Genomic DNA, 23,954 nt, shown 5'->3' with positions numbered 1-23,954 from the left:
TAGTGAGTATTAGGTCTTACAGTCAGTTACAAACATGAAGTATTACAATGCCATATTGTAAGAAGCCATTTCCTGCTGGTATTGCAATCTTTCCTAGGTGATACATGCCATTAATAGATTTTGTAGGTGAGCCCGTTATAAAGAAATGTGACCATAAAACTAACCACAGATTCAAGTGGAAGACTCTTTTCTTTTGCATCAGGGTTCCTCCTGCCTCTTACTTTTCCTTCTTTTCTCCACAGGACCCCCTACAGAAAATCCTGCTTTCCCTCTTTACTGCATTCTCCTAGGAGCAGGAACTGTAGCTTTAAACAACATGGAACCACTAAGACCTAAAAATCTCAGGTTAAATTTCTCTGTAATTGATTAGTTATTATACTCCTCTTCCTCGTTGCTAAAACAGGGCTCATCTACATCTCATCAGCAAAGAGCCTAACATATAATAGACACCTGGACTGGTCAGGCACCCATTTCCACAAAAACCACAGAAGTTCAGCACTTACCTACCCTCTCTGCCATAATTTTTTAAGTCAGCTCCCCTCTTAGGTCTGGATTCCAGAAGAAGATAGACATAGAGCCAGACACATCCAACACAAAGAGGCAGGAATACACCCCAACCCCCAACAAGTGCTCCCAATTACTCTCTCAGAGCCCTGCCCTTTCTGCTGGTCCACACAGGTGGTGTGAACCAATAGTAAGGGCAGAAAACCTGTGCATTTACTAATAGTAAATTAGTAATACAGCATAACAGGGAGTCAGAGGACATATCATGCTCAAAATAATTCTCTTCATCTAAAGCCACTAGATCTCTATGTCTCTCACCAAGATTTTTATACTGAAGCCACTGTTTTGGCCCATTTTTCCAGTGCATAGGTAAAGCTACAACCACTGGAAAAGGAGCAGACTCCCCCATCTTGGAAAATCCAACAGGCCAGGCATGAAAAGAAGGCAAGAAATATGAAAGCAAGAAATTGGTCTGATCCTTGCTTCCCTCCCATGACTGCAGGCTTCTGTTTGACATGCACCAATATGGGTAATATTGACATGTAGTAGCTACATGAGAAACGCCAGTTCCTGAAGAGTCACACAGCACCTACAGGGAAATGACAGCACTCTTCCAGCCTCACCCCTGCTTCCAAAATCCAGGAAGATCTTTGGTTACAGGGAAGATAGACAGCAATGGGTCAATATGAAGTATGTCTGATCCCAGAAACAATCTGTTCTTCACCACTGATTATGATAAAGCACATCCCAAAGCCTTCCAATTACAAACCAGACTGTGCGTGGATGATACTGCCTAGACTCCTTCCAGAGAAGGGGGAGACATCTCAACATGTGCATGTCTTTCACGCACACACAATACATAGCTTGGTGTCTGGTTTTATGGAATAAACAATAACAAAACAAACAACCCAAAAGATGAAGATACCAAATGACACTGACATCACCGTTACCACCTAGGAAACCTCTATTCCCTCCTGAGTAGGATATTTCAGTCTGTGGATATCACTTGCAGCTAGAAATTTCAGTAGTAACATCAGACTTCCTGCATTTAGTCACTTTTAGAAGGTTTGTATAGAGATACTGAAAGAGTTACAAATTTAGCACCATTTTTTAAATTTTAAAACCTAGTTATCTGACTTTACTTCCGTCTTGGACCTTCCTTTATGCTAAGCACTTCCCATCTAGCTCACTTGGTTTTTCTTTTGGCTTGCAACATACTTGCACTGTCAAGCTAAATTACTTTTTGCAGTAAATTTCAGCTCCAGCTCTCAGGCACTTTTTATTGAAGTATCTTGTTTGCCCTAGTATAATTATAGTTCTCTTTGGATTTATATTATGAAATTTATTTTCATGGGTTCATAGCTGTGCAGTAAAAATTCTCATTGCACTGAAATTTGGCTTACAAGCACCAAAGAAAGAGAGCTTTTGGTGAATATTTAAGAAGTTACATTATAACATTTTAGTGATTTTTTTTCTATTCCTAGATCTTGACAAGTGGATGTTATTGTGCTAGGTTATGCTTTGCAGCAGTAGGCACTTTGCAGGTCTCTGCATTCAAAGATCGGGTTCATTGTGAACCCCCTCATGGTCAGGGATGAATATAGAATCATAGAATAGTTTGGGTTGGAAGGGACCTTTAAAGGTCATCGTTCAACCCCCCAATATCCCAATATCCGTTAAGCTAGTGTTTTTAATATACTCTGCTTTCTTTTACTGACTCAACAACTTACCTTCGTATCACCAGCTGCTAGCCCAAATGAGATTTTAAAATACACTGAACGTTACAGCACAGTGATAGATTTCAATGGGGGTCACTGAATAAACTTGAAATGAACATAATGCAGACAATGAAGGAGTGTCACGAATCCTTCCCTTTAGGTTCTCACCTTGACACCTGACATGCCATAGCCTGGCCCACCTGCACCAACCAGCATGCAGCAGCCACTGGGCTCAGGGTGGCATTGCTGGTGAAGTACCCAGGCCGTTCTTAGGCAGCACACAACACCATAATCATAAAGTACTACAGCTGAAAGCCTTCTCCAGAAAACCTGTAAGCTTCAAAGAGCTTCAAGAAATTATTGAACCTGGGATCCTTAAAGGAAGAATAGAAGTGACCTTTTCCAGCAAACAGACCTTCACCATTATAAACCAAAATAAATAAAAATAACAAATACAGTAAATACAACATGTAAGAGAGTAAAAAGGAATGAACAGCAGATGGGTAACAGGTTTTAAGTTCAAAGTCAGTTCAAACAGTTCAGTAAATATTCAGCAAAAGAATATTTACACTTGAATAGATGGTAGCACAAAGCTGAATCTCATACTATAGTGTTTAATAGTTCACTCATCCTGAATCGCTGGAATTGCCAGAGTTAAAGATACAGTGCTGCAACTCTTGTGTTTTGTAGCATGTATTAGTTATTTACACCTGCTCCAACTCAGCACAAAATGCCAGTGGCTCAGTCTGTCACAATCATAAGCTTGCTTACAAAGGCATAAATGAATCCACAATGCACAAGTCCAAGAGCTCTCCTTTTTAATTTAGCACATCTTTCCACTGTGTATATCTAAAAAAGAACTAAGGAATTTTGATTATTTTTTTTTCCAGATATTTCAGATTTATCCACATCTTATCTCTCTGTCTACATGATCCAGTGATTCAGGCTTTTAAAAATACTTATTACCATACACACTAAAGATGCCTAAGACATACTGAGCATACCCCACAGGATTAGACTGTACTACCACGATTGACAGAAAGATTATTTAATAATAGCATTTTGACTCTTCCAGGACTTCTGTCTGAAACAAAGCTCAAGCAGCTTACCAGCAATGGGTTGACCTTGGCAATTCACTGGTGCATAACACTGACAATGAAATAACATGACAAAATTCATTGTGTGTGAGCACTGCCTTCATCAGTTCTTTATCATCAATACTCTCTTCAGAAGTGGTGCCATCTTTGGGGCCCAGCAGTGAGCCTAATTGATGAAATGATCCATGTTAAACCAACCTGACACGTTTTTCCCGGCCTCATCTTTGTGACTTAAGTAGAACGGGTCACTTTACCCAATATAATAGAGGTTGTTGGGCCCTTCTTGAGCAAGACCCTGTTCTCAACTGCTTACAGCTTTTGAGATCTCTTTGAACATTATATTTCTCTGTACACGTCTTCCTCAAGACACTTTTTATTTTTTCATGCTTATGCAACTCTACTGTTTCTCTGAGCAAGATTAAAGGGAAATGTGTCTTGTACTTGCCAACCTAAATCCATACAAAAGCTTTCCTCATAAACTTGAGTGTTATCCCAAAATATGTAGTCCCCAGCAGCAACCTAGGAGTTGACAGCTTGCCTCCCTAGAGTCAAAGATATTAAAAAAAAAAAAAAAATAAAAATAACAGCAAAAAAAACCCCAAATTTTAAAAATAGCTGAAATAGAATTTTAATAGCTAAATTATAACAATTTCCAATCTAAAAAAAATGTTTTCCACATGCTAATGTACTCATATCTAAAACTAAGCACCTAAATTTTTTACTGTATCTGGCTTAGGACCCAATATTCCATTTTTCTCTCAACTTCTACTGAGAACTGTGAAAATGTTATTATTTATTCACCTATTGGCCCTTCCCAATTTTACTAACACTTGCAACTTCTTTTTAATAGAATTTGACCAGACAAGCAATACACAGACTGTCGAACACAGATTTCTCAAGTGTATGCTACATTATATAATATGCACACTACCAACTCAAATAATGCTAATGCTCAACTGTACATCCTGTGAGTTGTCTCTTTCAAGCACTACAAGTTGAGCATGTTTGCAGGTTCAGAGCTGACTTTTTCTGCCAGGGTCAAGCACTCAGACTTTGCTTGGAAATTTACAATGTTACCAGGCCTGACAACTGTAAAACTTATCATGGCATGAACAGAGAAAAAAAATTTGCCAACTAAATGAACATTTTTTTCTGCCTTCAAGTGTGCATTTTTAATGCCTTCCTCTATTCCTTCAATAACTCTCCCTACAAGACATCCCATTAAATCTCAAACATCAAGGTTCTTCCAAGTTCCAGAAAAAAATATGCAAGTTACACCATGGGACTGGGTTCTGATGTCAAACAGTTGCTATGGAATTAAGTTCCCTGATACCACTGAAGTTAAATTAACACTGATTTCATAAAATCAGTGTTTTACCTGGGATATGTAAATCTAATTCCAGTGTGTAATAGAGTTTCCAGCCCTTCAGTGGTTAAGAAAAGCATGGTTATTATTTGATTTGAGATTTTATTTTGCTTTAAGGACATTAAAAAAGTCCATCTCATTTCATAACTTCATATACATTCATAATTTATGCTGTGTTGACTGAGAGAAAAAAGAATGAACATATTAAAATTTGATACCTGTCCTCCAAATGAAGGGAACATTTCACAACAGAATTTGCATTGTTTAGCTCTGATCATCTCCACATTTAGTTGTCATTGCTGTCTTAAACATTGCTTCTGTTTCTACTTCAAGAATTGAGGCATGGCTTTTTGACAGCATTTTGATGAAATGCTCTCAGTACTGAACCATAACTCCACTTCCCACATTCATTCTGAACTTACTTTAACTGCTCACTGATGACTTAACCCAAAATATTCTTCACCATTCATTCCTATAAGACCTGCTGCCCTGCAGGGATTTGACAGTATTACCTAAGGACGTCAGTTTTGTACCTACTGGAGATTAATGTTTTCTGTCATATAATATTTGGCTAAAAATAACTTGACTATATAGTAAGAATACAGTATTCAGCAAGTCAGACATAAAAATGAAATCTAAGCAGTGGATCAGATAACTTGAACTCCAAGCCAAATATAACAAAAAAACAAAAAACAAAACCAGTTAATTTTGCTTTATTGCAAATGTTATTTATCTTGCCTGTTAGCAATGCAGACTTCCAGTATACTCCATTCCAGTATGTCTGAGTACTGACATGAAGCAAATTAAGTACCATAATGATATATTTCCACCAAACTGCTTGTCTTCTTTGTATAATCCCATTTTTATCATTTGTTTAATTTTTTTCTTAATTTTTGTGAATTGTATATTAGATTCAAAAGAATCTAAAGAATGTAAGGATCACAGGATAAAAGACACTGTACAAACAAAACAAATTAGCTGCAACACTGGAACTTAAAGCATATTTTAAGAATGGAAAGCCTGGAAGAAGCATATCCTACTCTGAGACATATATAACTCTGCTTCAAGTGTCGGATTAGTCCTCCACTTAAACTTTTACAGAGCCTCATGATATTTCACCATTTCCACAAACTGCTTGTGCCCAGGGACTTTCAGGACTAATCCTCCTGAACACAGATTTATTGCAGCTTTGCCCTATCTTCAGACTATTGCATTCCCCTTCCTACCATTACAGCCTTTGATGTATTCTGCATTTGAATGTCTTCATTTTTAAGCTCCTGGTGCGTGTGCAAGCCAACAGTTATTTTCTCCACTGAGAGAGTGCAGCCAGTATCAGGTTTGGGATTTTATTCTATTTATAATAAAAGACCTGATTTATTTTTTTTTCAGTTGAGACAACAATCTGAGTTTAATTTATGTCCTTAAACAACTTTTGTGGTTATGCAGAGCATAATGCCATTAAAAATTTTACACAGCTGAGATCTATCATGAGGGAGAAAGAAATGCTCAAAAGGCAGATTTATGAACTACAGGTAATGAATGTTGACGGGTCCTGAAGCACTCCTGCTGCAATTGCAAGTAGCAGTTTTCAACAAAAACTGATTCCCAATAAAGTTTAAGCACCTCCAGCTTTAGAAGGCATCACGCTGTGTTAGTAGTTTGGTGACTTCCTTCCCTCCCGCCTGCCTTTTCCCATTCGCACTGGACACAGGTCAGGCTCAGGGGGCTCTAGAAAAATTTTTGGGCAAATGTTGCTCATCATCCCCCCTATCCAGGACACTGTACCACTTCCAAAGTTGTGGGTCTACAAGTGAAGCAGGATTCTTTCTCCTGCTGCTGGAAGCCACAAACTTCAAGCTTCTTGACAGCCACCCTCCACTGCCTGCTAGACAGTAGTCTCCAGTTGTCTTTCCCATCTAGTATTGTGCAGCTCTCATCTCTGCAAACTTCAGCTAAAACCATGTCATTCCCCTCTTTCCTGAAAGCAACTGCTTGCTATTGCAGCAGAGAGCCACAGTAGCATTCAGGACTGCTGCTAAGGGGTTAAATGAGTCATGAGGTGGAAAGCTGCTCACTGCCACCACCTTTGACTTTCCCCAAGGTATGTAGACTGGCATCAAAGTACAGGGACTGCCTTACAGGCCCTATAGGGAATGCAAAACAAAGCTAAGGGAAGCAGAGAACATAGATCAAGTGCTTCTGTTTTACCTTTCCTTGTAACATAGAGGCAAGGAGTGATTTAACAAGGATGAAGGATGAGAAATTACCAATCAACAAGCTAGGCAGATTTGGATCACTTACTGCAACCAGAAATCAATACGAGAGGTTTATTATCTTTCTTCTGCATACTCCAAACACTTACTTCCAGACCTCACCCCCAAATAGCAATACAGTGTCTTAGTCACGCATACATTAATTTTTGTTCTTAATTATAGTAGTGATCAGACACACCAAAACAACCAGTGCACCAAAAACTGCACAAATAGAAAAAAGACAATACAGTTGTCAGAATTATTGGAAAAAATAATTATGTAGAATATTTAGATGTCAGATATGCAACAACTGCATAATTTACTGCTGCACAAATAATTTGCACTGATGTTATAAAGTGTAACAAATTATGATTTCTTATATAGCTTATGTGGGATATGCAAAACTGCAGAAGTCAGCAGTACAGATATGCTGGCTTTTGGGAAATAGCTGGCCACTGTAACTCCATGGTCTAGGAAACACTATGTCAGCTTCTACTTCTGGACACACTCGTATAAATCTGGTTGATATAGATGAACTAAATTACCATAAAGGCCAACTTATTTATTGGGAACAAAACACTGCTCTATGAAATCTTCATTTAAAAGCATTTAACTGTGACTGTTAGTATACTGTTAGGTATGACCTTACGCATTCCTAGGTAGGCATCTGACAAATGATTACATCTTTTCAGTGCTTCTCAGTAAGGTAATATTTGGTTCATGGCTAAATTAAATGAAGCCCCCAACCTTTTCTATGACAAATGCAAAACCTGTTAAGACACATGCAAATTAGCCTAAAGGAAAAGCATAAATATACCATTTCCATGGTACTTGACAGTATTTTAGAGTAGTTGCATGGACTTGCTAAATGTTCCTTATATGCAGGTAGACAGAAGGATTTTGTAGACCTAGGATAATGTGAAGAATGTCACAGTAATGAAGCATGTGGCATTTTTTTTTTCTTTTAATTATGTCAGCTCTGTGACAGCAAGCATTATGATGCCAATACAGATGTAAGTGTGCTTGGCTCTTAGCACATCAAAAGTAAAATTTATAGATGCATTCCCGAGGCATTAATTGTCATGGAACTGGAGCAATAGGACCAAATCCAGATCAAGAAAATAGGTTATCTGCCTTCCTGAAGTAGAAATTGCTGGGGGGAGAAAGACCAATAAAATTACAAGCCAAGTTTTCCCATTCACAAGTTCAGAAGTTTTATAAGGATTTAAGAACACATCTATCAAAAAAAAAAAAAAAAAGCAAATGCAGGTGATAACACACTGTTTTGAGTCTGAAAGCACCACTGTGAGTGTCTTAATTGGATCTTTAAAAGAATCTATAATTTGACGCCTGTCCTCACATAGACACTTCACCTTTCTACCAAGGGTTACAGGCTTACCAGCAAGTATTTGCTTGGATGCTCTGTGATTTACAGTGTAACAGAAGGAGAGGAACTGCCTGTAAAAAGGCTTAGGCTATGAAGAATATCTTCAGGGACTGAATATCAGCTCACATGCCCTCTAGAAGGAGCAAAGATCTGTAAGATCCAGCCTACATCGTAGCGACTCTCAATATTCATTAAGTAACCACCATATAATATTGTATTTCACAAGTGTTTGATAGCATCCTGCCATTTTTAAGAGGTAATGTTCAATTATCACAGTTAATGATAAACTGTTTATGAAATCATAAAAATAATCAATCAGATATTACCAATATTTCCACAGTATGAATGAAAATGCACCTACCAATCAAACAAAATTGAAAGAGCAGTAGGTGACAACAAAATTAACAAAGAAGGCTATCAGCAGCCCTAGTTATAAATAAAATATTTTGCAAAACAGCTTGAAGATATCTGAACTGAGGACATCAAAAATAAAATGTCCAAGTAGAAATTTCACTAAATGTTCTTCAAAACACTGAACACTTTTGCACATAAAGTTTTCAGTCAAAATTCTGCTCTATGGTATTCAGCATATCCCCTGACTCTTTATACTGTAATCAGTATATAGTGCTGCATAAATTACTTAATCATGTTTTACACGCTATGTAAAGCCTGAGTGCCAGGAATCCATGTGCATATCCATTCTGTATTCAAACAAACAGAAAAGCCACCATAGAAAATTTTGCCTTCTCGAATAAATAAAAGGTGGTTTCAAATCTCATTTTTTTTTTCACCCTCCTCTTTCAGGATCACAACAACAGCTGCTTGCATGATGGATCTACGCAGATATCCTCTGGATGAACAAAATTGCACACTAGAAATTGAAAGTTGTAAGTTACTGGAGGGAGAGGGTTGGCCAAATGACAGCTGTGGATTGAAAGACATTCACAGTTTAGGCAAAACAGGAACAAGTTATTCAAATACTGTGTGTCCAGTGAGCTTGCACGCTGAACATACCCAATATATTTCCATAATACATAAGCCAAAATATCTTTAATTCATAATATTGGTTCATCCAAGATTGCGAGATGTCTTTCAAAATCTTTTGTCAGGGAAGGGAGAAGAGTATTTCTTGATGATTAGATCAGAGAATAGCAACTGAGCACTGTCCATCTTCAGTGCATAATCACCACAGAACCTGAATTAATTATTTCACCTCAGTTCATTCATATCTAACATCAAAATTAAGAGCTACCCGACACAGTGGTGGCAGGATTGATCAATTGCTCTTACCAAAACACTTGGAGGTTATAAAAGGAAACAACTTCATCCTTCAGCACCATGGTCAGTGAGAGCTTTGTCATTGTCTTCCATGAGCACGGGATCAAGGTGTCATTAACATAGTCTTTATATCTTTTATAATGCTAGCATTTAGTGAAATGCCTATCAAAGTTTCTGAAGAGGGTTTTTATTGTGTCATTGGTCAAACCAGCTGCTGCCACTGACAACAGAGCACTTTCTGAACAATCTGGTTAAGACTACATAGAGTCCAAGGCAAAATAATGCATCACTTTTCTAGGAATTTCCATTTTGCACGTTACAACTGTTGCACTGATAGAGTTAAACAATCTTTTTTTGTAATAATATTTCTCTCTAAAGTATGAGGAAGGATTAGCAGATTTACAGATTTCTCCAAACACAGAAGTTTGGTTTAATTTACAGAAGAGAGAGAAAAAAATAGCATTTGAACCTCTGCTTTGATGGGTAGTTTGGAGTGTTAAACAAATAGAGAAACAAGCTGATCCAGGATTAACCAAAATAATTTCCTACTATTTATGTCATCAACAAAAATGATGTTTTCATTGTTTGTAGCACATCCCATTCAAGGAACTGAAAGTTCTCACAAGTCCCATAAGTACAGTTTCTATTCTGCAGAAACTCATAAGACTTTGCTGTGGATAAAAGAGGTTAAGTTCCCCAAAAGCTCACAGCATCAATTTTCAAAAGGATTCCATTAGTCTTCAGTTGCTTAGATTTGACAAAAACATCTTCACAGTGTCAAAACAGTGGAATATTCATGTATAAGACATTTAATAGCATTGTAGCACAAATATAAAATAAGCAAGTCTAAGCAAAGACAAAGTCACTTTGAATCTTAGAAAATGCAGCTGGGAAAAATTTCAGTTTATTCTGTAGTGCAGAGGTTTTCATCACTTGTACATACATAAATGTAATATATCTCAACGTATCTGTGAGGTGGTGATTATCAGGCACTGAAAAAGCATACAGTCAGTCTGAAGCACTGATGAGAGACAAGATGGGCTCTCAGTCCAGTGTGTATACTTGTTTGTAATTTCTAGTTGACGGCAGCAGAAAGATGTCTTATTTAAAGCATACCTTCAAAATTACTTTCCATAATGAAGTATTTTGTTTTCTTGTAAGTACATAACCAATATCGGCCTTAATATAAGTCAGTGGAGTTTCAGCTTTACATTTAGATTTTAAATTCTTTGGTAAGAAACTTGAAATGTTTTCCCAAGAATTATTTGCTTTTGGTGCTTTTCCTGGGATGTCATTTTATAGTGATTTTAGAGATTGTTTGCCAGGTTGAGAACAACAAACCTTTTATTCCACCAGCAAAAGATTTTAATCAAGTAAACATTCAGTAGTCGGCTTAATGAAAACTATTACTAGAGAACATTGTCTGAACAGAACCTGCCCATTTATTTCTTTAGAGATTCAAAAATGAATCAGAAAGAGAAGCAGGGAGACAGTGTTGTCAGGGTTCCCTGTGAAGCACTTCAATAGCTGCAGTCCTGAGTCACTACAATAGCTTATTCTCTGTTCACTGTTCGACAGGCACAAGGAAGCCTATGGAAGGACATACTGGTTATGCACCATATTAAACCCGCTCAACAGATGCAGTAGCATGGCAAGCTGGGCCACGTCGATGTGCATGTAATGAATACTTGTGTTAGGCCAACATGCATTAACTTTCCCTCTGCACCTGCTTTCAGTTAGCCTGCCCATATCCACATTGCTCTGAGTTGACTGAAGCACTCCAAACCCACATCCCTGTGTATGAATACATTTTCTTCTCATTCCTGAGAAGCAGAGGCAGTAGACAGTTGTAACTTCCCTTTCCAGTGCTGCCCATCACACTACTGATCTCCTCAGTTACTTTCTACTAGTGCAAAACTCTTTCAGAGTCTCATAGTCCACCACGGAGCCACTCCTATAAGCTGCATGGTTGTCCTGTTCACCCTTGGGCTTTGCAGTTTACTGACTTTTTTGGCACAAAACAGTTTTCTTGATGTTGCCTGTTGCTGCTTGGCTCATCTTCTGGCTTAAACTTACTAAGATGTGCAATAGATGCTTTTGGAGAATGAGTCATATCTTGATTTTCAAAATAAAGGTTCATAACACACTTCTTCAGTAACTTCTATCCACTCAGGAGGAGAAATTAATATACATACCACAGCAATCAAAATGGGAGACTTCATACTGAAGTTGTCTTCATACTGAATTCATACCTGAATTTATTTGCTGGGAGATAGTTGATTTGAAGTCTTCAGCCCAGTCATGACTAAAGCTGATCCAAATACATGAGCATTTATCAGCTAGCAGCCCAAATAATGAAACCAGTCTGACGCTTGTCTGGCTCATACCTCTTTATCCATAAATGAAGCTTTGTAGGGATGAATGCTCAATGAGAATGGACTTAGTAATACCACTCAGACCTCATCAAGAATCAAAATTAGCATCTGACAGAATAAGCAATTAAAATGCTAACACAATCAGGGATGAGAGAACACAATGCCACCCATGCAGCCAGTCACACATCCCCAAAAGAAAATTGCTTTTCAGATCTTTTGAACACTTGCTATGAAAAATTCATGTCTCCAAAGATATATATGTTGATATATTAATAGTTATTGAGCCAATCCAAAGAAATCAATAAAATATTTATTCACAGTTTGCCAAGGGGTCAAAACTGGCAGAGTGCAGTACTACTCATGAGTATTTAGATCAGTTTTACTAACAACTGAATGATTTTCCAGAAGCACTAATATGCTGACCTAGACACAGAAGTAACAGGTCTGATTTTCAGATAGTGAAAACTGGCATGGCTCCATTTTTGTCAATTAAAGCACCAGAACTCACGCTGAGAATCTTCTCTACCTGCCTTTTTATTAGTTGTTTGAAATATTTGTTCCAAGTGGGTGGCCCTTTCCTCAGCCCATCCTTTAAATTAGATCTGATCAGCAGAAACACAGCAAATCGGCTCAGAAATGAAGATACATGTTTATGAGGAGTGTTCAATGCCTGTAGAAAATGCACACAATTTGGAATGTGAGCAAAAGACAAAGGGCAAATAATAAAACAAGTCAAAGGTCTGTATGGGCATGTAAAATATCTATCCTGCATTTAAACAGGAGTAGTTATTAAACTTATCTCCACTCTTCTGCAGATGTAAATGCATGGCTAGCATGGAGGTGCACACCCGCAGGTGCAATCACAAGGGTGATTGTGCAATAGAAAAAGCAAGCGAAAGCCAAACAGTTAAACCAATGCTGACACACTAGACCATGACCAAGATGGATCATGTATTTTTCACACCATTTTTAAGCTCAACTAAAAAAAAAAAAAAGTAACTTTATGAACTTTATGTTCTTCTAATCCCACATACAAGGACACTGGGGCTACTGAGTGGTTCCCTGGACAGCATCCTTTGGAAAGCATATTGGTTAACAGATTTTACACTTGGATTCATAAATATTGCATGCTGCACCATCCTGCATTCTTGTCTTTGAAGCCTTGTCTGCTTCCTCAATTCAGTCTCGCTTATTTACCCAAGGTCAGCCTGTGGCTGGACCATGCACAGATGTGAGCTCAGAAAGCTGCTTCAAACACAGCCCACTCTCCCTCCCTAGCTCCCCCTCAAGGTGAGAGCTGCAGGATCTCCACCCCTAAAGGGTGGCAGGAAGGTGACATCTGAGCGAGTCCTCTCCCTGTTCCAGGGTGCTTTACCACTTCTAAACCAAGCAAGCTGGAGAGACATTTTCCCCTCCAAAAGCTCAGTTCTCCCTAATGCATCCACAACTGCGCAGCTCTGTAGCAGTGCCAGAGCACACTAATCCTGTAACACACAAAACCTGGCCCTCTGAGTTCCTCAGTGGTTTTAGGGGAAACTTATTCCTACTGCAGAAAGTGCATGCTTCAAAGGAACCAGGCAGTCCCACAAGGTGAAATGCTCTTAAGCTACTCAAAGAACAGATCAACACAGCACTGCTGTGAACAGAAAGGCTGTGAGTCATTACACCTCTCAGGGATGCTGTGGAAATTAGCCAAAGAAAATCCCTGAAAATCTGAAGTGCTAAGAATTGTTCCTTAATAATACTTACCAGTGAGTAATTTAAGGTACTGCAAATAGCAGCAAAACAACTGTGCTACACAGGAATGGGAAAAGAGCATGAAGAATCAAACACTGCCCTATTATCGAACTTCTCCAGCAGAGCAGACAATGCAGGGATAATACCTGCCTATACTGAGCCAGCAGATTATTTTCATTAAAAAATTACATTTCCAGCTTTCCTGAAGCTATCTTATCTGACTGCAGAAGCTATGTACGCACTGCTGACAACCGGAGAAATGTATACATTTAGGAGGAGGAGAGCATTTTGGTTGCACATGGTCCTTCACACACATTTCACAGCTTTGCTCAAGCAGTTCACTTTATTCCAAATTCTGCAGTGGCAAATGGACTTAGTGGCTTTACACCTATTTCTGTGTCTAATACCATGGTAGACAGTGGAAACTTCTGTGTATAAAATCATGGGATTTTATAACCAGAATTGCTTCATCAGCAGAGCTGGGATCTGTAACAATCCATTTCTCACAGATTAGCATATACTGGGGACAGAGAAGATTTAGTACTTGGCTGGAGGTTACCCAGATTGCTTGGCACTCTCACGTGAGCTCTGATGGATGTCAGCCTGGCAATTTAAGATGTTAAATCCCGCAGCTGTTAGCTCTGCTGTACCAGGTAGCCTCTGGCAAGGGATACAACTGCTATGGCAATTCACAACCCAGTGCTTTGGCACAAGCCCACTGTCCCTGGCAGCAGCTGCGGCAGGCTCTGGACTGGCATGGGTGAGATGCAGGCACACATCTGAGCTGGTAAAGGAGCAGACAGGAGGAGGAGGCTAACAACCAGGGACAGTAGCATCAAACTGCTACAGCTAAATCACCCAGTACTTGTCTGTCAGAGACTTCTGGCTGCACACAGCTGTCCCACTCTAGCATCCTTCATTACAAATACAAGTGCTGATCTCACCACACCATCTAGAAGATAAGATGGGATACTGTTATTACTCTAATACTCTTTGTCCCTTTGAAGTCACCAGTATCACGATCATGGCATGACCTTGTGGACTAAGTTTACACCTGGCTTTTACTCAGAAGAAAAAAAATGTTTTGACAGCACCATTCTGACAAGAAATTAAATCCCCATTTGGGGTTTCTCTTCCATCATGCCCCAAAATTAAGCAAAATGTGTTTCACTGTCACAGGAGAGGCAGGGCCAGGCTGAGCTCCAATTTGGCAAAGTTATCTACTCATTGGCAAGCTACTATGTGTTTTAAAACAGGTCTGAGCAGGTTATCAGAACTGTCCCTTTGGTCTCAAAAATCTGCATCACTATGACAACTGTAATGCTGCAGCATGATTCAGAGATCAACACTGCAACAGTGAACCATGCGTTAGCCTTGTCAACAGCACTCTTAGAAACCACTTGTGTGGGTGAGCTGAACAAGCCAAAGGAAACCTGAACAGAGTGAGATGGGGAAAAGAAGAAGATTTATTTAGTCAGCTACAGTATAGAAAATGGCAATTCTGCCTTGACTCCACTGGTTTTATGTCTGTCCCTGCTTCAAATAGAAACAGACCTAGCAATAAATGTATGTAATGCTTTGATGAAAGTGCAACCAACTTAAAGTGATATTACAGTGAATCAATAAAATACTCCACTTGAACCTCTACATAGTTTGTTGCCAGAAATAACAACAACTGTGTTCATACCTAAACATTCATTATCACCTCTGTTGGCACAGAGAGGTCTGACAGAATGAGATTTGAACAGATTTATCACAGCTCCCTGCTTGAGACAAGATTGCATTGATCCAGAGTATGATTGCATTTGAACTACCAAGGATGTAAGAACCTACACTTCAAACAAAAAAGGCTATTTTTTTAGGGATGAAAAACCTGTCTAAAATCCAAGCTCTCCCAGACAGCTTTTTCTTTTCCTGTCTGCAGGCACCAGATATCCAGTAATTTATTCATGCCTGGCAATAAAAATTCTCTAATGATTATGACTGTGCTGGTATCTGAGGCAGCAGGAGCTTTAAAATAGATCCACTCATGCCTTTTCCCTCAGTATCCAAAACCGCTAAAAGGGCATCTGGTCTCATCCTGCTTCTTCTCACCAAGCATGTCACATTGCTTCCAGAAAGCGCAATTTCTCCCCTCCCAAAGGAGCTCATCACTCAGAGTATTCTAAAAACCAGTCTCAAGGCCCCTTCCAGGTAAAGAAAAGGCTGGAAGGACACTTGACTCTATGCCTTTTTTAAGAGGTACCATCTTTCTGATGTACCTAATGAAGGCAGCTCTCACCCCTCACAGTTGCTTACGCTCTACCATATCTGCAAATGAAGAGCTTCTCTGACTCACCCACCTGTCAGCCTTCCCCTGCTCCCCCAGGAGACATGTCAGACACAAACTCATGTCCCAGCATGTGTCATTTCCCACAGGTCCTGCAAACCTGGGGTGAGGGGAACCTCATTTTCTGTGCTTTGACTTGTCTCTGGTTATTACAGGGTAGCACTGGAAATAAGAGCTCTCTTCCGCTTTCAGCCAATTCCTTTATCTGCTCTAAAACACATACTTAGCCTTAAATTTCTGTCAAACTTGATGGACTATGAAGAGAGACAGTGAGGTATCTGTTCCAAAACTCAGATCACTCAGTGGGATCTTTCTGACATCATTAACAATCTGAATGCAAAAGGCAGAAAAGTTCCTGCCTGCTCATTTTGACTTAATCTGCCACTTTTATCAGTTATGTGATACAAGGATCTTAGCATTTCATCCAGTTCACAGCATCCACAATTCACCAGTGTGCAGGTGGATCTCTATCCATGCCTTCTGTACTCCCATTGCTGCCTGCTCTATGACATGCACAAAATGCCTTATTTCACAAGGGCTCCACAATGGATCAAATGCCATATTCAAGTAGCTATGTCCCACAAACCCTAGGAAAAAATAGATAACACCAGAAAAACAGGAAAGCACACATTATCAGAGCACACTGATAGAACAAGCAAGACAGCACCATAGGAAACACCCCAGCAAGGGCAGGAATGAAGATCAGCATCCACAGCCTGCTGGTATGATCCCATATACTGCCCATTGGGACAGCAAAGTGACTGCTCTCTGGGCCACACACATTTTGCAGTTTGAAACACACTTTGATCATTTCTAAAGCCGTTCAGATAATACATCCTAGGTCACTCCATATAGCCTAAGCAGAATACACACGCTGAGCTTGTAGCACTGCAAATTCACTCTCAGAAGCATCACCCCTGGAGACTCTGCAGGCACACAGCAATCTGTAGATGCACGTTAACTTCTGACATAGCTGAAATGCCATCCTTCTGAGCTGCACAGAACATGCTGGCAGCAAAACAGGAGTGGCTTTAAAGTTACAGCATGAACATCCAGAGCAGCAGATTTAAACATTACAGGGACAGAAAGACTAGCACAGAGCTATAAAGCTGAGCAAGTTTTCAGATACTCTGAGAGGCAGATTCACAAATAGCTTGTTGATATTGAAACTGAGAAATTAGCCAAGTATGTTTCCTTCTTTTTTTTTCCCACAACAAAATTCAAAATGTATTTTTGGCCCAGTTTAAGTCATTCCTTACCACTCATATTTTAAGTCAGTCGCTAAGCTAAAATAATTCATTCTTCACAGTACACTAGTGTTAAGCCACAGCTACTGCTCTGTTTCCACACTTTGGAAAGATTTCTTTCCCCAGAGGACTATAAACCAGTTATTTTACTTTCACAATGTATTTTTACACTGCATGCAAATTTAGAAATTACTCTGATGCTGATAGTATAGTCTATATGACTTTCCCTTTTAAGTTTCAAAAAGATGGATAGCTTATCTCTATATGGATGCATAGATTTTAACAGCAAATACTTGACACTTGAACACATGAAATTAGCCAAGTCACCTGCCTGGTATATCTTAAGCACGCAGAGGAATGCAGAGTTATTCTCACAGACTGCTCTTCTCATTTTAGTGCCACCTCAGTAGCCTCAGAGGTACCACTACAGAGCTCAGGCTGTCCCCTGGTGACCACAAGGGGCGGGAAAGCTGGGGCCAAGTCATTTCCCAGCACAACCTCACCAGGTCTCAGCCTTCAGCCTCTGATATCCCCCAGGCCAGGGGAACAGCAAAAACAAAAGCTGGGCTTGCTTTTCAAAAACCATGGATCATTCAGAAGAGAGGCTGATTTCCCTGGAAACAGCTGTGCTTTTAAATGAGTATGCATTTCTGCAGACAGAACAGCAGGAAAAATAATCTCTGCACCTGGTCATATCACATTTCTGAAAGAGCTGGCATATTATACTTTGAGATAATGCAGTTGTCCTAGGACATTATAGCCATAAGTGCAGTTTATGTATTTACTTGCCTTCTGACAAGGTGTGAATTACTGTATAAAACAAATAAAGACCAGAACAAATAGGAAGATTTTGATAGTCATGGATTCCCTTCAATTTGTGAGAATGAAGTCTTGCACCAAAAGCATCTGAGTTTACAGATATCATAAATCTTCAGAAGTTCTCTGTTCACTGCCTATTCACTTGGGGTCTTGATCTATACCTATAGCTCCTTGACACTGCAGTAATACAAATAACCAAAATATAATGCCTCTAATCTCAATGTGGAAAGACTTGCCTGACCTGGGACAACGTTAACATGCAGTAGAATTATTAAGGGGGCCTTTCATGGCCTTGTAACAATGTCGTAAATGACAACACAGTATTTTTCAGGCAAGGTTTTTTCCCTAGTGAAATAAATTGATTCGGTAATATGTAACAATGTTGGCAAAATATTCATGCAGAAAATGTGTAATGCATGCACAATACATGTGCATTGTAAAATAAATTTTCTAAAAAGAGTCAATATTTCACTTTCAAAAGTCGAAATTGTTAGTATTTTTGTTCAAAGTTAATTTTCTTTAGAAAAGTACTTTTTTTCATTCAATTATCCTTAATTTGGCCTGAATTAAAATGTTCATGTAGCTCAATATAACTTTAAATCTTTCTACAGTTGTTCATGAATTGAAAATTCTGCTACTTAAACAGTCAGAACAGTGAGTGACACCACCATGAAAACCTCATTCTCATTGTTTTTCTAAAAAGCCCAAGTACAGTGGCCCTGTAGTTGTCTCTATATTTACCTCGAAAAATTTACATGCCTGAGTTAAGTAATTAAAATTCTAACAGGGAACATCTCAGGCAAGGGAACATAATATTGCATAGAAGTATAAGGCGTACTTGCATAAGCCATACCAGCATACGTAAGAAACACATGATGTCCTGATTCATCTGCAGGCTGAGTCCTGTTGAAAGCAGAGACCCTATTGCGTCAAATGAGAGCAGGTTTTGGTCTGACAGGCTGGAGCACAAACCAGATGGACTTGGATTTCAAACGCCTTTTTCACCAAGTACAACAGCTGTATCTAAAACTGGGGGAGTCTGCATGGCAACAAAATGAGAGCACTCAGAAGTAGATCTTAATTAGTGAAATGAAATAAGTGCTCAAGGGCAAGATGTGTTTACAATATGAGCAGATAAAACTATATACTATGCAATATTGCCTGAACTAAATTAATTGAATGCTAAGCATCTGGACCTCCATTGCTGATGTTTACATAATGTGCTTATAAATAGTGTTGTTATCTTTTAAACTTTGTAAAGCAACTCCAGTCAGAAAAACCATCCAGGATTGTCTCAGACTGGGATAGCCATCTATTGTACAGCACCTCCAGATGAGAAAGAAGGAGGAGGAAAGTGAGGGGTGAAAAGAGTGATTTGCGTCAGACTTGTAACCTCTGCGTAAAACATGCTCCTGACAGCACTGCAGGCAAGTTACCTTGGTCTGGATCATGTGAAGGTGTGGAAGTCCTTTGAGTTAGCAAGTGAAGTGAGGGACTGCAACACTGGGCTTCCAGCAGAGGTCAATTCTTGACGCTCCGAGGTCTCTTATCCTGAGCCAGGCACTCCCAGCCTGTGCTGCCAGGATTGGAGTAGAATCCATTTGTGGTCTGCATTTTGCTGCTCCTGAAAACTGGTGCTTTTCTCTCCTCATCAAAACTTAGGGGAATGAAGGGTAAAATATAAAAAGAAAGAGTGGGGGGAAAGCAAGCAAATCTCACCAAAAGAGGTCAGGAGCTTTGGTTCAACTTTCTATAGATTGAGATATAGCTGGTGTCCAGTGTGAGTGTCCATTCAGAAGGAGGAGAAAGGGAGAAGGAGAAAGCTCAAAAGAGATTCAGAAAAAGGGCATCTCAGAATGAAAGCAAGAGAAGATTTGGGTTTCTGACACTTGCTACTGGAAAGAAACAACCCCTCTGCTCCGAGCTCTAAATTCTCAAGGACAGGCTGCTACCAGCAACCAGAGAACCTGGATGCAAGGCAAGGAACTATTGGGGTTAATCTCCTCATGCTTAGCCTCTGCCCTGAGTGATGTTGACTAGTCTTTAGGCAAAACCATGATGGTGTGACTTCAGAACTTTGCTGGTTTTAACCCCACAAGAGAAGAGGATTCAAGCAAGGAGGCAACAAGAAATATAGAAGCAGTTCAACAAACAGACCCTCAGCAGTTGCAACTAAAGTACCTAAAGTACCATTTTAAAACTTCATGCTTCAGAGCCACTCAAACTAGGTAATGAGAAACTAGCTACAGGTCTATAGAAATTGATGTATGATGGCTGTACTTATCAGGGCTGGTCTGTTAATAGCAGCTGTGCATGTTGTACACGTTTCAATTATGTAAGAATCTAGTTTACACAAGAAGACACCAGTCAGGAGCACACACTGAACACTTGATTTGTTAAAAAGTTAAAAAAGCAGTATTATTGCTGTTACTTTTGAGAGAACAGGTCATGAAAATGTTTCGGGTCCAAAGTTAAATCACTGGCACTGCTCTCCAGAGTTGCTATGACCAGGTTGCTTAGTACTACACAAAATGTGTGGGCATGAACAAGGTTTTCTAATCTCAATTTAATTTACATGAATTACACAAAGATGGATAGAGTCAGAGGCTCTCAACATCAGGCTAAAAATCATCACTCCGGTGATGAAATAAAAACATGAGTTGTAAAGTTGAAAGACAAGAGACAGCCAAATCAGCCTGCAGTGGAATGTGTCAGACCCTTATGTGCTGTACTATCTCAGATCAAACATCTATCTCACCCATCATCTTGCCTCTCACAGTGGCCAGAAGCACACATCTATGAAACCAGAACAAAGCATAGGATATACATGCTGCTATTTCCCCAGTAAACTCTTCCAAGTTTTGCACTTTGCTACCTCAAGTCAGAAACAGTATCACTATATTTAATAATCTGGATAGATTTTTATTTTGAGAATATAAGATTCTGCATACACAGATTTATGCTTCTGAACAAGCATAAAATTCTGACACATCACCTTGTGCAATGAGTTCTGCAGTTTATCTGTACATTATATTCCCTTTTATTTCTTTCAAACTAGCCACTAGACATACGATTTGTTGCCTGCATGGTCTGGAAACATGAGGGATTGTGAATACATCATGTCCTGTTCAAGCTCACCATGGTAACTTAGGATCTTCAAGACTTTGGTCTTAACATTCCCTCAGCTACCTCACCTCCAGGCTGAAGAACCATGACTCAGTCAGTCCTTCCTTCAATGGAAGCAAGTCTATCCTTAATCCTTTATCTCTGTGGCCCTTCTATGTAGACTACTTAGTACAGCTATTTTGGGGAACGAAGGAAAACTGAATATACAAGTCAAGAAATAGCCATTAATCAAAAAGCATATGGAAATGCAAACAAATAATTTTGCATTTGCCTTCCTTTCCTTTCCTAATAATTCCTTGGTTTGGTTTTGGGTTTTTTTGTTTTGGTTTGTTTTGCGTTTTTTTGTGGTTTTTTATTTTTTGTCTAGCTAGTAAGGATGAAACTCCTACTACTGAACAGGAAAAAAAAATATCAGTATGCTTTACAAGAGCTGAAAGCTATACAAGACAAAATATATTAATGTGCATTTCTGATTGTGCACTGTGTTATATTAATTTTAGACTCATTAGGTCCTTTGACATCACTGGCATAATCCAGTAGAAGGAGACAAATAAACCAGCAAGGTATTTTCAGTACAAGTATGACTACTTATCCAGACATCTTTCAACATTTCCATCTATTAAGACTACAGTGATACTGAGAAGTCCTGCTGTGTTACCCATTAAAGAGATATTAAGCAAAACCAAACAATTCCTTTCCCAAAGGACTTTCAACCTTCTATCAAATCTCACTGGCAAATGAGATTTAAAAACTTAGAGAGGCAAAAAATGATAAATAACAAGTAACAATGCACCAATATTGGAGGTATTTGCAAGGTAAGGCAAGGTTAACATTCACTCTCTGAACAAGATTAGTATGTTGCAAGAGTGACTTTATGCTGTAACAACATTTATTTTCTGCTTCTAATGGATAGGAAGTGATGTCTCCAACTGGGATGAAACAGATTGCCCCATATGTTAAATTTATCTTTATTTGAGAAACCACCTTAAATAACTGACAGTTTGTAGTACTCCAGCGGTCTAACAAAGTCATCATGTGGGTCAGTATAATTCTGACTAATATCCCCAGTTACAATTTGCCATCTGGCTATAGAATGTATTTCTTAGTGAAAACAAAAGTAACTTAGAAATACAAACACCCACTTGAACACAGGAGGTAGGGAGCCTTTTCAAGAAATTCTGTCACCTTAATGTTAACTAATGACACTGCTTTCCAAAACGTCTTCAGATGTGCAGTGCCTGACTCACGTGTTGGGTTTAAGTTGAAATAGTACTATAGATCTACCACTGCGTGGAACCCCTTGGTCGCGTGTGGAGGAAATGCTTTTTCTTCCTATTACAGCCACAGGAACTGTGTGAAACAAGAAAAATGATATTGTAAGAATACACTTAGCAATGAAGACTAATTTGTTAGGAAAGGGATGATCCAGTAGTAATGGGAAAAGGTTGGGTTCTAGCCTCATGTCCTTACACAAGGCCAAATGATTTGGGGCACACAGAGTGGAAATATTCTTTTTGAAATGCCCTATTTAGAACCAGATCCCTAAGGCAGAGACCCTGTTACTGGGTGTTTCAGAGTTGCCTGCCCTGGAGAATCAGAAGGAAAATGGGGCTTCATTTGGACTTCTCTGTCAATTTGGTAACAGTAGTAGAACCATGACTTTTCTTGTTAAGTGAAAGTAATACAGATCTTTATTTATCCCAGAGGTGTTTGAGATGGTGAGTGCTGCAGTGAAAAACAAAACAACCTGGTGACATTCGCATCTAATGCACTGTTAACCTCAGCTAAAGCACAATGTCAGCAACATTTCTAAAATATCTTTTTTTCTGGGAACAGCAAGATTTATACATAACCTATTTCTTGCCATGCCTGAATCTAGTTACTTTATAAATATGTGGTATTTCTGCATGTGTTCTTACTTAAACTCTCAGCTGCTGGTCTAGAAGGAAAAGAAAAAAAGAAGTGTTGGCACATCAAGGGCTGTATTATCATTTCTAGACATTATTTTCTAGGAAGCAGAAGTTTAATATCTCAAGCTGGGCAATTAAACCTATTTTAGAATCATAGAATCATAGAATCAATTAGCTTGGAAAAGACCTTTAAAATTATCAAGTCCAACCATTACCCCAGGACTGCCAAGTCCACCACTAAACCATATCACTGATGGCCTCATCTACATGGATTTTGAACGCTTCCATGGATGATGATTCCACCACTTCCCTGGGCAGCCTATTCCAATTCCTGATCACCCTCTTCATAAAGAAATTTTTCCTAATATCCAAACTAAACCTCCACTGGCACAGCTTGAGGCTGTTACCTCTTGTCCTACCACTTGTTACTTGGGAGAAGAGACTGACCCCCACCTCACTACAACCTCCTTTCAGGTAGCTGTAGAGAGCGATAAGGTTGCCCCTGAGCCTTCTCTTCTCCAGACTAAACAACCCCAGTTGCCTCAGCTGTTTCTCATCAGACTTGTGCTCCAGACCCTTCACCAGCTTTGTTGCCCTCTTCTGGACCCACTCCAACCAAGTGTCTTTCTTGTAGTGAGGGGCTCAGAACTGAACACAGTATTTGAGGTGCAGCCTCACCAGTGCCGAGCACAGGGGGATGATCCCTGCCCTGGCCCTGCTAGCGACGCTATCTCTGATGCAGGCCAGGATGCCACTGGCTTTCCTGGCTGCCTGGGCACAAGCCGGCTCATGTTCAGTGGCTGTCAGCC

The 23,954-nt window shown here is 39.4% G+C and overlaps 1 protein-coding gene across 1 annotated transcript in view; it reads left to right on the top strand.

The window, feature by feature from the left end:
- LOC104407208 (gamma-aminobutyric acid receptor subunit beta-1-like) overlaps positions 1-9,211 on the top strand; it is a gene marked incomplete at its 3' end in the record, with an annotated part of 54,258 nt that extends 45,047 nt beyond the window's left edge. The window contains exon 4 of the mRNA XM_010016426.1: positions 9,129-9,211. Coding sequence (XP_010014728.1) covers positions 9,129-9,211 — 83 coding nt within the window. The remainder of the gene's footprint in view (positions 1-9,128) is intronic.
- Between the last annotated feature and the right edge of the window lie 14,743 nt (positions 9,212-23,954).

Source organism: Nestor notabilis, unplaced genomic scaffold, assembly GCF_000696875.1.
Source record: "Nestor notabilis isolate BGI_N333 unplaced genomic scaffold, ASM69687v1 scaffold14226, whole genome shotgun sequence".
Classification (NCBI taxonomy): Eukaryota; Metazoa; Chordata; class Aves; order Psittaciformes; family Psittacidae; genus Nestor; species Nestor notabilis.
The sequence above is the reverse complement of the archived record's forward strand: the minus strand, read 5'-3'. Positions and strand labels throughout refer to the sequence as shown.